The sequence below is a fragment of the Epinephelus lanceolatus genome, chromosome 11 (genome assembly GCF_041903045.1).
Source record: "Epinephelus lanceolatus isolate andai-2023 chromosome 11, ASM4190304v1, whole genome shotgun sequence".
Lineage (NCBI taxonomy): Eukaryota > Metazoa > Chordata > Actinopteri > Perciformes > Serranidae > Epinephelus > Epinephelus lanceolatus.
This window is the reverse complement of record NC_135744.1, coordinates 45,522,740-45,538,783: the sequence shown is the minus strand read 5'-3', so window position 1 is coordinate 45,538,783 and position 16,044 is coordinate 45,522,740. Positions and strand designations below refer to the sequence as shown.

At 45.2% G+C, this 16,044-nt stretch overlaps 1 protein-coding gene across 1 annotated transcript in view; it reads left to right on the top strand.

Moving 5' to 3' along the window:
• The first annotated feature begins 9,557 nt into the window (after window positions 1–9,557).
• The window catches only part of LOC117269398 (A disintegrin and metalloproteinase with thrombospondin motifs 2), a 47,411-nt gene continuing 40,924 nt past the window's right edge, over window positions 9,558–16,044 (top strand). Inside the window, exons 1-3 of the mRNA XM_078172704.1 lie at window positions 9,558–9,723; window positions 10,930–11,420; window positions 13,776–13,953. Of these exons, the coding sequence (XP_078028830.1) occupies window positions 9,639–9,723; window positions 10,930–11,420; window positions 13,776–13,953 (754 nt within the window). The 5' untranslated portion in view covers window positions 9,558–9,638. The remainder of the gene's footprint in view (window positions 9,724–10,929; window positions 11,421–13,775; window positions 13,954–16,044) is intronic.

The window sequence follows — 16,044 nt, the reverse complement described above, 5'->3', positions numbered from 1 at the left end:
TACATCTACTGTCAGTACTACACCTACTGTCAGTGCTATATCTACTGTTAGTGCTACACCTACTGTCAGTGCTATATCTACTGTTAGTGCTACATCTACTGTCAGTGCTACATCTACTGTCAGTGCTATATCTACTGTCAGTGCTATATCTACTGTCAGTGCTACACCTACTGTCAGTGCTACATCAACTGTCAGTGCTACACCTACTGTCAGTACTACACCTACTGTCAGTGCTACATCAACTGTCAGTGCTACACCTACTGTTAGTGCTACATCTACTGTCAGTACTACACCTACTGTCAGTGCTACATCTACTGTCAGTGCTACACCTACTGTCAGTGCTACACCTAATGTCAGTACTACACCCACTGTCAGTGCTACACCTACTGTCAGTGCTACACCTACTGTTAGTGCTACATCTACTGTCAGTACTACACCAACTGTCAGTGCTACATCTACTATCAGTGCTACATCTACTATCAATACTACACCTACTGTCAGTGCTACACCAACTGTCAGTGCTACACCTACTGTCAGTGCTACACCTACTGTCAGTGCTACACCAACTGTTAGTGCTACATCTACTGTCAGTGCTACACCAACTGTCAGTACTACACCTACTGTTAGTGCTACACCAACTGTCAGTGCTACATCTACTATCAGTGCTACACCTACTGTCAGTGCTACACCTATTGTTAGTGCTACATCTACTGTCAGTGCTACACCTACAGACAGTGCTACACCTACTTTCAGTACTCCACCAACTGTTAGCATTACACCTACTGTCAGTGCTACACCAACTGTCAGTGCTACACCTACTGTCAGTGCTACATCTACTGTCAGTGCTACACCAACTGTCAGTACTACACCTACTGTCAGTGCTACACCAACTGTTAGTGCTACACCTACTGTCAGTGCTACATCTACTGTCAGTGCTACGCCAACTGTCAGTACTACACCTACTGTCAGTGCTACATCTACTGTCAGTGCTACACCAACTGTCAGTACTACACCTACTGTCAGTGCTACATCTACTGTCAGTACTACACCTACTGTCAGTGCTACACCTACTGTTAGTGCTACACCTGCTGTCAGTGCTACGCCAACTGTCAGTGCTACACCTACTGTCAGTACTACACCTACTGTCAGTGCTACACCTACTGTCAGTGCTACACCTACTCAGTACTACACTAAATGTTAGTGCTACACCTACTGTCAGTACTACACCTACTGTCAGTGCGACACCTACTGTCAGTGCTACACCTACTCAGTACTACACCAAATGTTAGTGCTACCACTACTGTCAGTGCTACACCTACTCAGTACTACACCAAATGTTAGTGCTACACTTACTGTCAGTGCTACACATACTCAGTACTACACCAAATGTTAGTACTACACCTACTGTCAGTACTACACTAAATGTCAGTGCTACACCTACTGTCAGTGCTACACCAACTGTCAGTGCTACACCTACTGTCAATACTACACCTACTGTCAGTGCTACACCTACTGTCAGTGCTACACATACTCAGTACTACACCAAATGTTAGTGCTACACCTACTGTCAGTACTACACTAAATGTCAGTGCTACACCAACTGTCAGTGCTACACATACTCAGTACTACACCAAATGTTAGTGCTACACCTACTGTCAATACTACACCTACTGTCAGTGCTACACCTACTGTCAGTACTACACATACTCAGTACTACACCAAATGTTAGTGCTACACCTACTGTCAGTGCTACACCTACTGTCAATACTACACCTACTGTCAGTGCTACACCTACTGTCAATACTACACCTACTGTCAATACTACACCTACTGTCAGTGCTACACATACTCAGTACTACACCAAATGTTAGTGCTACACCTACTGTTAGTGCTACACCTACTGTTAGTGCTACACCTACTGTCAGTGCTACACATACTCAGTACTACACCAAATGTTAGTGCTACACCTACTGTCAGTACTACACTAAATGTTAGTGCTACACCTACTGTTAGTGCTACACCTACTGTCAGTACTACACCTACTGTCAGTACTACACCTACTGTCAATGCTACACCTACTGTCAGTGCTACACCTACTGTCAGTGCTACACCTACTGTCAGTACTACACATACTGTCAATGCTACACCTACTGTCAATGCTACACCTACTGTCAGTGCTACACCTACTGTCAGTGCTACACCTACTGTCAGTACTACACATACTCAGTGCTACACATGATGTCAGTACTACACCAAATGTCAGTGCTACACCTACTGTCAGTACTACACCTACTGTCAGTGCTACACCTACTGTCAGTGCTACACATACTCAGTACTACACCTACTGTTAGTGCTACACCTACTGTCAGTACTACACCTACTGTCAGTGCTACATCTACTGTCAGTACTACACCTACTCAGTACTACACATACTGTCAGTGCTACACCTACTGTCAGTGCTACATCTACTGTCAGTACTACACATATTCAGTACTACACCTACTGTCAATGCTACACCTACTGTCAGTGCTACACCTACTGTCAGTACTACACCTACTGTCAATGCTACACCTACTGTCAGTGCTACACCTACTGTCAGTACTACACATATTCAGTACTACACCTACTGTCAATGCTACACCTACTGTCAGTGCTACACCTACTGTCAATGCTACACCTACTGTCAGTGCTACACCTACTGTCAGTGCTACACCTACTGTCAGTGCTACATCTACTGTCAGTACTACACCTACTCAGTACTACACATACTGTCAGTGCTACACCTACTGTCAGTGCTACATCTACTGTCAGTACTACACATATTCAGTACTACACCTACTGTCAATGCTACACCTACTGTCAGTGCTACACCTACTGTCAGTACTACACCTACTGTCAATGCTACACCTACTGTCAGTGCTACACCTACTGTCAGTACTACACATATTCAGTACTACACCTACTGTCAATGCTACACCTACTGTCAGTGCTACACCTACTGTCAATGCTACACCTACTGTCAGTGCTACACCTACTGTCAGTGCTACACCTACTGTCAGTACTACACCTACAGACAGTACAACACCTACTGTCAATGCTACACCTACTGTCAGTGCTACACCTACTGTCAGTGCTACACCTACTGTCAGTACTACACCTACAGACAGTACAACACCTACTGTCAATGCTACACCTACTGTCAGTGCTACACCTACTGTCAGTACTACACCTACTGTCAGTGCTACGCATACTCAGTACTACACCTACTGTTAGTGCTACACCTACTGTCAGTACTACACCTACTGTCAGTGCTACATCTACTGTCAGTACTACACATACTCAGTACTACACATGCTGTCAGTGCTACACCTACTGTCAGGGCTACACATACTCAGTACTACACCTACTGTCAGTGCTACACCTACTGTCAGGGCTACACATACTCAGTACTACACCTACTGTCAGTGCTACATCTACTGTCAGTACTACACATACTCAGTACTACACATACTGTCAGTGCTACACCTACTGTCAGGGCTACACATACTCAGTACTACACATGCTGTCAGTGCTACATCTACTGTCAGTACTACACATACTCAGTACTACACATGCTGTCAGTGCTACACCTACTGTCAGGGCTACACATACTCAGTACTACACCTACTGTCAGTGCTACATCTACTGTCAGTACTACACATACTCAGTACTACACATACTGTCAGTGCTACACCTACTGTCAGGGCTACACATACTCAGTACTACACCTACTGTCAGTACTACATCTACTGTCAGTACTACACATACTCAGTACTACACATGCTGTCATTGCTACACCTACTGTCAGTGCTACACATACTCAGTACTACACCTACTGTCAGTACTACACATACTCAGTACTACACATGCTGTCAGTACTACACCTACTGTCAGTACTACACATACTCAGTACTACACCTACTGTCAGTACTACACCTACTGTCAGTACTACACATACTCAGTACTACACCTACTGTCAGTGCTACACATACTCAGTACTACATCTACTGTCAGTACTACACATACTCAGTACTACACATGCTGTCAGTGCTACACCTACTGTCAGTGCTACACATACTCAGTACTACATCTACTGTCAGTACTACACATACTCAGTACTACACATGCTGTCAGTACTACATCTACTGTCAGTGCTACACATACTGTCAGTACTACACCTACTGTCAGTACTACACATACTCAATACTACACATGCTGTCAGTACTACAAAAATGTCAGTGCTACACCTACTGTCAGTACTACACCTACTGTCAGTACTACACCAACTGTCAGTGCTACATCTACTATCAGTGCTACACCTACTGTCAGTGCTACACCTACTGTTAGTGCTACATCTACTGTCAGTGCTACACCTACAGACAGTGCTACACCTACTTTCAGTACTCCACCAACTGTTAGCATTACACCTACTGTCAGTGCTACACCAACTGTCAGTGCTACACCTACTGTCAGTGCTACATCTACTGTCAGTGCTACACCAACTGTCAGTGCTACATCTACTGTCAGTACTACACCTACTGTCAGTGCTACACCTACTGTTAGTGCTACACCTACTGTCAGTGCTACATCTACTGTCAGTGCTACGCCAACTGTCAGTGCTACACCTACTGTCAGTGCTACACCTACTGTCAGTACTACACATACTGTCAATGCTACACCTACTGTCAATGCTACGCATACTCAGTACTACACCTACTGTTAGTGCTACACCTACTGTCAGTACTACACCTACTGTCAGTGCTACATCTACTGTCAGTACTACACATACTCAGTACTACACATACTGTCAGTGCTACACCTACTGTCAGTGCTACATCTACTGTCAGTACTACACATATTCAGTACTACACCTACTGTCAATGCTACACCTACTGTCAGTGCTACACCTACTGTCAGTACTACACCTACTGTCAATGCTACACCTACTGTCAGTGCTACACCTACTGTCAGTACTACACCTACAGACAGTACAACACCTACTGTGAATGCTACACCTACTGTCAGTGCTACACCTACTGTCAGTGCTACACCTACTGCCAGTACTACACATGCTGTCAGTACTACACCAAATGTCAGTGCTACACCTACTGTCAGTACTACACCTACTGTCAGTGCTACGCATACTCAGTACTACACCTACTGTTAGTGCTACACCTACTGTCAGTACTACACCTACTGTCAGTGCTACATCTACTGTCAGTACTACACATACTCAGTACTACACCTACTGTCAGTGCTACACATACTCAGTACTACACCTACTGTCAGTGCTACATCTACTGTCAGTACTACACATACTCAGTACTACACCTACTGTCAGTGCTACACCTACTGTCAGTACTACACATACTCAGTACTACACATGCTGTCAGTGCTACACATACTCAGTACTACACCTACTGTCAGTACTACACATACTCAGTACTACATCTACTGTCAGTACTACACATACTCAGTACTACACATGCTGTCAGTGCTACACATACTCAGTACTACACCTACTGTCAGTACTACACATACTCAGTACTACATCTACTGTCAGTACTACACATACTCAGTACTACACCTACTGTCAGTGCTACACCTACTGTCAGTACTACATCTACTGTCAGTACTACACATACTCAGTACTACACATGCTGTCAGTGCTACACATACTCAGTACTACATCTACTGTCAGTACTACACATACTCAGTACTACACATGCTGTCAGTGCTACACATACTCAGTACTACATCTACTGTCAGTGCTACACCTACTGTCAGTGCTACATCTACTGTCAGTACTACACATACTCAGTACTACACCTACTGTCAGTGCTACACCTACTGTCAGTACTACACCTACTCAGTACTACATCTACTGTCAGTACTACACATACTCAGTACTACACATGCTGTCAGTGCTACACATACTCAGTACTACATCTACTGTCAGTACTACACATACTCAGTACTACACATGCTGTCAGTGCTACACATACTCTGTACTACATCTACTGTCAGTGCTACACCTACTGTCAGTACTACACCTACTGTCAGTGCTACATCTACTGTCAGTACTACACCTACCGTCAGTGCTACACCTACTGTCAGTACTACACCTACTGTCAGTGCTACACCTACTGTCAGTGCTACATCTACTGTCAGTACTACACATACTCAGTACTACACCTACTGTCAGTGCTACACCTACTGTCAGTACTACACCTACTCAGTACTACACATACTGTCAATGCTACACCTACTGTCAGTACTACACATACTCAGTACTACACATACTGTCAATGCTACACCTACTGTCAGTGCTACACCTACTGTCAGTACTACACCTACTGTCAATGCTACACCTACTGTCAGTGCTACACCTACTGTCAGTACTACACATATTCAGTACTACACCTACTGTCAATGCTACACCTACTGTCAGTGCTACACCTACTGTCAGTACTACACCTACAGACAGTACAACACCTACTGTCAATGCTACACCTACTGTCAGTGCTACACCTACTGTCAGTGCTACACCTACTGTCAGTACTACACATGCTGTCAGTACTACACCAAATGTCAGTGCTACACCTACTGTCAGTACTACACCTACTGTCAGTGCTACGCATACTCAGTACTACACCTACTGTTAGTGCTACACCTACTGTCAGTACTACACCTACTGTCAGTGCTACATCTACTGTCAGTACTACACATACTCAGTACTACACCTACTGTCAGTGCTACACCTACTGTCATTGCTACATCTACTGTCAGTACTACACATACTCAGTACTACACATGCTGTCAGTGCTACACCTACTGTCAGTGCTACACATACTCAGTACTACACCTACTGTCAGTACTACACATACTCAGTACTACACATGCTGTCAGTACTACACCTACTGTCAGTGCTACACATACTCAGTACTACATCTACTGTCAGTACTACACATATTCAGTACTACACATGCTGTCAGTGCTACACCTACTGTCAGTGCTACACATACTCAGTACTACATCTACTGTCAGTACTACACATACTCAGTACTACACATACTGTCAGTACTACACCTACTGTCAGTACTACACATACTCAATACTACACATGCTGTCAGTACTACACCAAATGTCAGTGCTACACCTACTGTCAGTACTACACCTACTGTCAGTGCTACACCTACTGTCAGTGCTACACATACTCAGTACTACACCTACTGTTAGTGCTACACCTACTGTCAGTACTACACCTACTGTCAGTGCTACACCTACTGTCAGTGCTACACATACTCAGTACTACACCTACTGTCAGTGCTACACCTACTGTCAGTACTACACCTACCGTCAGTGCTACATCTACTGTCAGTACTACACCTACCGTCAGTGCTACACCTACTGTCAGTACTACACATACTCAGTACTACACATACTGTCAGTGCTACACCTACTGTCAGTGCTACATCTACTGTCAGTACTACACATACTGTCAGTGCTACACCTACTGTCAGTGCTACATCTACTGTCAGTACTACACATACTCAGTACTACACATACTGTCAGTGCTACACCTACTGTCAGTGCTACACCTACTGTCAGTACTACACATACTCAGTACTACACATACTGTCAGTGCTACACCTACTGTCAGTGCTACATCTACTGTCAGTACTACACCTACTGTCAGTGCTACACCTACTGTCAGTACTACACATACTCAGTACTACACATACTGTCAGTGCTACACCTACTGTCAGTGCTACACCTACTGTCAGTACTACACCTACTGTCAGTGCTACACCTACTGTCAGTGCTACATCTACTGTCAGTACTACACCTACCGTCAGTGCTACACCTACTGTCAGTACTACACCTACTGTCAGTGCTACACCTACTGTCAGTGCTACATCTACTGTCAGTACTACACATACTCAGTACTACACCTACTGTCAGTGCTACACCTACTGTCAGTACTACACATACTCAGTACTACACATACTGTCAATGCTACACCTACTGTCAGTGCTACACCTACTGTCAGTACTACACCTACTGTCAATGCTACACCTACTGTCAGTGCTACACCTACTGTCAGTACTACACATATTCAGTACTACACCTACTGTCAATGCTACACCTACTGTCAGTGCTACACCTACTGTCAGTACTACACATGCTGTCAGTACTACACCCACTGTCAGTGCTACACCTACTGTCAGTACTACACCTACTGTCAGTGCTACGCATACTCAGTACTACACCTACTGTTAGTGCTACACCTACTGTCAGTACTACACCTACTGTCAGTGCTACACCTACTGTCAGTGCTACACCTACTGTCAGTGCTACATCTACTGTCAGTACTACACATACTCAGTACTACACATGCTGTCAGTGCTACACCTACTGTCAGTGCTACACATACTCAGTACTACACCTACTGTCAGTACTACACATACTCAGTACTACACATGCTGTCAGTACTACACCTACTGTCAGTGCTACACATACTCAGTACTACATCTACTGTCAGTACTACACATACTCAGTACTACACATGCTGTCAGTACTACACCTACTGTCAGTGCTACACATACTGTCAGTGCTACACCTACTGTCAGTGCTACACATACTCAGTACTACACCTACTGTCAGTACTACACATACTCAATACTACACATGCTGTCAGTACTACACCAAATGTCAGTGCTACACCTACTGTCAGTACTACACCTACTGTCAGTGCTACACCTACTGTCAGTGCTACACATACTCAGTACTACACCTACTGTTAGTGCTACACCTACTGTCAGTACTACACCTACTGTCAGTGCTACACCTACTGTCAGTACTACACATGCTGTCAGTACTACACCAAATGTCAGTGCTACACCTACTGTCAGTACTACACCTACCGTCAGTGCTACATCTACTGTCAGTACTACACCTACCATCAGTGCTACACCTACTGTCAGTACTACACATACTCAGTACTACACATACTGTCAGTGCTACACCTACTGTCAGTGCTACATCTACTGTCAGTGCTACACATACTCAGTACTACACATACTGTCAGTGCTACACCTACTGTCAGTGCTACACCTATTGTCAGTACTACACATACTCAGTACTACACATACTGTCAGTGCTACACCTACTGTCAGTGCTACATCTACTGTCAGTACTACACATACTCAGTACTACACATACTGTCAGTGCTACACCTACTGTCAGTGCTACACCTACTGTCAGTACTACACATACTCAGTACTACACATACTGTCAGTGCTACACCTACTGTCAGTGCTACATCTACTGTCAGTACTACACATACTCAGTACTACACATACTGTCAGTGCTACATCTGTTAGTACTAACAGCAGCAGCAGAGAGACAGAGCAGTGAGGGGGAGGAGAGACAGACAGACAGACAGACAGAGGGAGGAGATAATGAGACAGAGTGGAGGAGTGTCTGTTAGAGAGTTCAGTCTGCACACAGCAGCAGCTAACACTTAGTCTGTGTCTGTCACTCAGCCCGTGTCTTTCTCTGTGTCTTTCTCTGTCTCTGTCTCTGTCTCTCTCAGGATGGACCAGTTTCATTATGGATTGATTATTGTCTTTCTGCTGCTGATGGACTGTTTACACTCAGTTTACATCACCGAAGACTCAGGTGAGACACACTACTGCAGATACACCTCAGCTTCTACTGTTACTGTTACTGTTACTCCATGTATTACTACTCTAGCTACTGTTACTGTTAGTATGACATCACTGGTCACTCAGGTGAGACACACTGCTGCAGCTAGTAGTACTGATACTACTGTTGTTACTGCTGCAACTGATACTATGAGCCAGTGCTGGTATTATTACTGTTACTATCACTATAGGTACTACTGGTACTACTGGTGCTACTGGTGCTATTGGTACTGCTGATACTATCACTGTCAGTAATGGTGTTATTACAGCTTCTTAGCACTTCTACTGTTAGAACTACTGTTACTGAAGTTTTTCTATACACAACTGCTATGATAAGTAGTGCCAGTACTGCTGCTGCCCCTGGGACTCCTGTCCGTACTCCTGTTGGTACTACTGCCAGTACTCCTGTCAGTACTCCTGTCAGTACTGTGGTTTAGTCCTCCAGGCTGTGACCTCTGACCTCTGCAGTGAAGGTCAAACGGTATCAGGTGTTCCCAGTGTTCCCAGTGTTCCCAGTGATGTGCGGTCATGGTTCCAGCAGCAGATGGAAACTGTTCTGTTTCTGACTCACAGAATTTTCCTCTCCACGTTTTTCCCATAAATCTTTGTGTTTATGCGTCTCTGGTGTTTGAGGAATGTGAAGGATCGAGATCGGATTTCATCATATCCCCTGTGTGTGTGTGTGACTGTGTGTGTGACTGTGTATGTGTGTGTGTGTGTGTGTGTGTGTGTTACTGTGTGTACTAGTGTGTGTGTCTGTGTGTTACTGTGTGTGTGACCTCTGTGACCTCAGACGGACAGACAGCAGCCTCCTTCCTTCCTCAGATATGCTGCTGATAATGTACACATACAGACGGTGATGTCACTGTGCTGTGATCTGATTGGCTCTCAGGTCCAGATGTTTCAGACTCAGACTCTGATCAGATGACATCACAGGACTGTTGCTGAGTATTTTTACCCTGAGGTATCCGTACTGTAACTGCAGTAAATAATCTGATTACTTCCTCCACCTCTGAGTTACTGCTGTCACTACATGTTTGAAGTACACCCGCAGTGTTGGTGTTCACCATCGCTGACAGTGTTGGTAACAGTTTAAGTTAACACCCGTCAACACAATGACATCACAGTGACATCACCACAGGTGAGTAAACATTGCAGTGATGTCACGTCTGTCTCTCAGGTTCCCTCCATCAGGTCCTGTCAGAGTTCAGTGTCGTGCATCCAATCAGGACAAATTCAGAGGGCCGTTTCCTGTCGGCATCAGTCTCCATCCACCACCTGCACCACCGCAGTAAAAGACAAGCTGGCTCCACAGAGGACACGTCCACTGATGCAACCAATGGCGGACAGACTCGAACAGACACGCCCACATCACAACAGTCTCCGCCCATGCACGAGTCCCTGTCCAATCAAACAGGACGTAGCTGGAGGGGGCGGGGTGACAGGACTGAGGAGGCGGAGCTTTTCTACAACGTGACGTTGTTCGGTCAGGAGCTCCACCTTCGTCTGCGTCCTAACGCTCATCTCGTCGCCCCCACCGCCACCATGGAGTGGTGGGAGGAGTCAGGAAGTAAACACTCTCAGCCAATAGGAGACACGGACTGTTTGTACACAGGAGAGGTGTCCAACATGGAGGACACATCAGTCGCCATCAGCAACTGTGACGGACTGGTAGGTGTCACCTGGTCGAGACCCGAACACTTCACTCTGTCACTGGTTCACTCATTCACTGGTTCACTCCGTCACTGGTTCACTCTGTCACTGGTTCACTCCGTCACTGGTTCACTCATTCACTGGTTCACTCTGTCACTGGTTCACTCCGTCACTGGTTCACTCATTCACTGGTTCACTCTGTCACTGGTTCACTCCGTCACTGGTTCACTCATTCACTGGTTCACTCCGTCACTGGTTCACTCATTCACTCGTTCACTCCCTCCACAACACAGAAACAATAAAAGTAGTAAATAAACAAGACCGGAGGTCAGTGAGACAGTTTGACGAGATGAGGCTGCAAAGTCTCCATAAACCTTCATCGTCATCATCATCATCATCATTGTCATCCTCCTGCTGATGGAGGCAGATGTTTGTGCAGCTGTTGGTGTTGTTTGAGCCTTCTGAGCCTCCGTATGATCTGACCTGAGATTAACACATGAACTGATTCACTGAGCTCAGAGGCTCACTCATCAACACATCATTAACACATCATTAACAGGTTATTAACATGTTATTAACATTAAGAAGAAGAGTCATAAACAAAAGTATAAATCATGGTCTAAATGAAAGAAACTTAATAAAGATAATAAAAGTAGTTTAATAAGAATAAAGCTGTTGAGCAGCAGCTGGTGAAAGTTTGTCCAACAGCAGAAACAGAAACACGTCTCTTCATGTGAGACAGATTCAGACCTGCAGAGACACAAACCAAACACTGTAAAACATCACACACTTTACGTCCGTCAGCTCTGTGACACTGTGTCCCAGCTTACCTTCACTTCTTACAGTGTGAGCAGAGCCAGCTGATTGAAGCCAGATGTGAAGGAAAGATGACAGCCGTTTAAAGACACAAAGAAAAAACAGGAACATTTCCCTGCTTAAAGCAACAACGATTCATCAGACTGATCAGAAACAAAAACAACAGGGAAACCTGAACACATCACGATAAATACATCTGTTCGTCCCTGTGTCATACAGCAACATTTAAAAAGTGTTGACTAGCATTCAGATAATGCTGACTCACATTTAAATAATGCTGACTCACATTTAAATAACGCTGACTAACATTTAAAAAGTGCTGACTAGCATTCAGATAATGCTGACTCACATTTAAATACTGCTGACTCACATTTAAATAATGTTGACTCACACTTAAATAATGCTGACTCACATTTAAATAACGCTGACTAACATTTAAAAAGTGCTGACTCATTTAAATAATGCTGACTAATATTTAAAAAAATGCTGACTAACAGTTAGAAAATGCTGACTAACAGTTAAATATTGCTGACTAACATTTAAGTAATGCTGACTAACAGTTAAATAATGCTGACTAACATTTAAGTAAAGCTAACATTTAAATACTGCTGACTCACATTTAAATAACGTTGACTCACATTTAAATAATGCTGACTCACATTTAAATAAAGCTAACATTTAAATACTGCTGACTCACATTTAAATAATGATTACTCACATTTAAATAACGGTGACTAACATTTAAAAAGTGCTGACTCATTTAAATAATGCTGACTATATTTAAAAAAATGCTGACTAACAGTTAAAAAATAGTGACTAACAGTTCAATGATGCTAATATTTAAAAAAATGCTGACTAACAGTTAAAAAATAGTGACTAACAGTTAAATGATGCTAATATTTAAAAAAATGCTGACTAACAGTTAGAAAATAGTGACTAACAGTTAAATAATGCTGACTAACAGTTAAATACTGCTGACTCACATTCAAATAATGCTAACATTCAAATAACGCTGACTCACATTTCAATAATGCCTAAATAAAGAACTAGTGGCGACGAAAGCCAACTGTTGCGTCGTCTACGTCGCCTCACGTCGCCCTGTGTCAGTTGCATTTGAACACACTACACGGACTACATCCAACGGCCAAGTAGCACGTACGTTCTGCGCCTGCGTGAGAGAGAGCAGAGTGAGAGAGTGGTACATCCTGTCAGCCGAGGGGTTTCCTATCTGTGCAGCTGCTGATTCAACATGCTCAATCGACTGAAAAGCCGCCGACGCTTAAGTGCCGACGGTGCGGGACACACTGCAAAAACTAGGGCGACAGACGCTCACCGACGGCCTGACTTTGGTCGACGGCCAACCGTCGGCTTGGTGCATCAGGGCCTTAATAGTCAAATGATGCTAATATTCAAATAACACTGACTAACATTTAAATAACGCTGACTAACAGTTAAGTAATGCTGAGTGACATCAGATTAAATAGATTAAATGGTAAATTAACCCTAGATTAACCGGTGGATTAACCAGTGGATTAACATCTGTCTCTCCGTGTGCAGGCGGGCTTAATCCGGACGGGTCATGAGGAGTTTTTCATTGAGCCGTTGGATCGATGGCAGACAGGAAGAGAGGAAGAGGAGGGGGAGGAGGGAGGAAGACAGCACATTGTTTATCGCTCATCAGCCATCATAAAGAAACAACCGTCTGCCAATCAAACAGCCGACGACTTCATCAGAGGTCAGTTCAAATTAAATGATGTCATCTATTCGTCATGTTAAGGATCAAACACAAACTTCAAAAAGCTTTATTATTACATTTTTACTAGTAGACACTGAGGTGAGACAGGCCAGGTCATGTTCCAGTACACAGTGAGGTGAGACAGGCCAGGTCATGTTCCAGTACACAGTGAGGTGAGACAGGCCAGGTCATGTTCCAGTACACAGTGAGGTGAGACAGGCCAGGTCATGTTCCAGTAGACAGTGAGGTGAGACAGGTCAGGTCATGTTCCAGTAGACACTGAGGTGAGACAGGCCAGGTCATGTTCCAGTAGACAGTGAGGTGAGACAGGCCAGGTCATGTTCCAGTAGACAGTGAGGTGAGACAGGCCAGGTCATGTTCCAGTAGACAGTGAGGTGAGACAGGTCAGGTCATGTTCCAGTAGACAGTGAGGTGAGACAGGCCAGGTCATGTTCCAGTAGACAGTGAGGTGAGACAGGTCAGGTCATGTTCCAGTACACAGTGAGGTGAGACAGGTCAGGTCATGTTCCAGTAGACACTGAGGTGAGACAGGCCAGGTCATGTTCCAGTAGACAGTGAGGTGAGACAGGTCAGGTCATGTTCCAGTACACAGTGAGGTGAGACAGGCCAGGTCATGTTCCAGTAGACAGTGAGGTGAGACAGGTCAGGTCATGTTCCAGTACACAGTGAGGTGAGACAGGCCAGGTCATGTTCCAGTAGACAGTGGGGTGAGACAGGTCAGGTCATGTTCCAGTACACAGTGAGGTGAGACAGGCCAGGTCATGTTCCAGTAGACAGTGAGGTGAGACAGGCCAGGTCATGTTCCAGTACACAGTGAGGTGAGACAGGCCAGGTCATGTTCCAGTACACAGTGAGGTGAGACAGGCCAGGTCATGTTCCAGTACACAGTGAGGTGAGACAGGCCAGGTCATGTTCCAGTACACAGTGAGGTGAGACAGGCCAGGTCATGTTCCAGTACACAGTGAGGTGAGACAGGTCAGGTCATGTTCCAGTACACAGTGAGGTGAGACAGGCCAGGTCATGTTCCAGTACACAGTGAGGTGAGACAGGCCAGGTCATGTTCCAGTACACAGTGAGGTGAGACAGGCCAGGTCATGTTCCAGTACACAGTGAGGTGAGACAGGTCAGGTCATGTTCCAGTAGACAGTGAGGTGAGACAGGCCAGGTCATGTTCCAGTACACAGTGAGGTGAGACAGGTCAGGTCATGTTCCAGTACACAGTGAGGTGAGACAGGCCAGGTCATGTTCCAGTACACAGTGAGGTGAGACAGGTCAGGTCATGTTCCAGTAGACAGTGAGGTGAGACAGGCCAGGTCATGTTCCAGTACACAGTGAGGTGAGACAGGCCAGGTCATGTTCCAGTACACAGTGAGGTGAGACAGGCCAGGTCATGTTCCAGTAGACACTGAGGTGAGACAGGCCAGGTCATGTTCCAATAGACAGTGAGGTGAGACAGGTCAGGTCATGTTCCAGTACACAGTGAGGTGAGACAGGCCAGGTCATGTTCCAGTACACAGTGGGGTGAGACAGGTCAGGTCATGTTCCAGTAGACAGTGAGGTGAGACAGGCCAGATCATGTTCCAGTACACAGTGAGGTGAGACAGGTCAGGTCATGTTCCAGTAGACAGTGAGGTGAGACAGGCCAGATCATGTTCCAGTACACAGTGAGGTGAGACAGGTCAGGTCATGTTCCAGTAGACAGTGAGGTGAGACAGGCCAGGTCATGTTCCAGTAGACAGTGAGGTGAGACAGGCCAGGTCATGTTCCAGTAGACAGTGAGGTGAGACAGGCCAGGTCATGTTCCAGTAGACAGTGAGGTGAGACAGGCCAGGTCATGTTCCAGTAGACAGTGAGGTGAGACAGGCCAGGTCATGTTCCAGTAGACAGTGAGGTGAGACAGGTCAGGTCATGTTCCAGTAGACAGTGAGGTGAGACAGGCCAGGTCATGTTCCAGTAGACAGTGAGGTGAGACAGGCCAGGTCATGTTCCAGTAGACAGTGAGGTGAGACAGGCCAGGTCATGTTCCAGTAGACAGTGAGGTGAGACAGGTCAGGTCATGTTCCAGTAGAC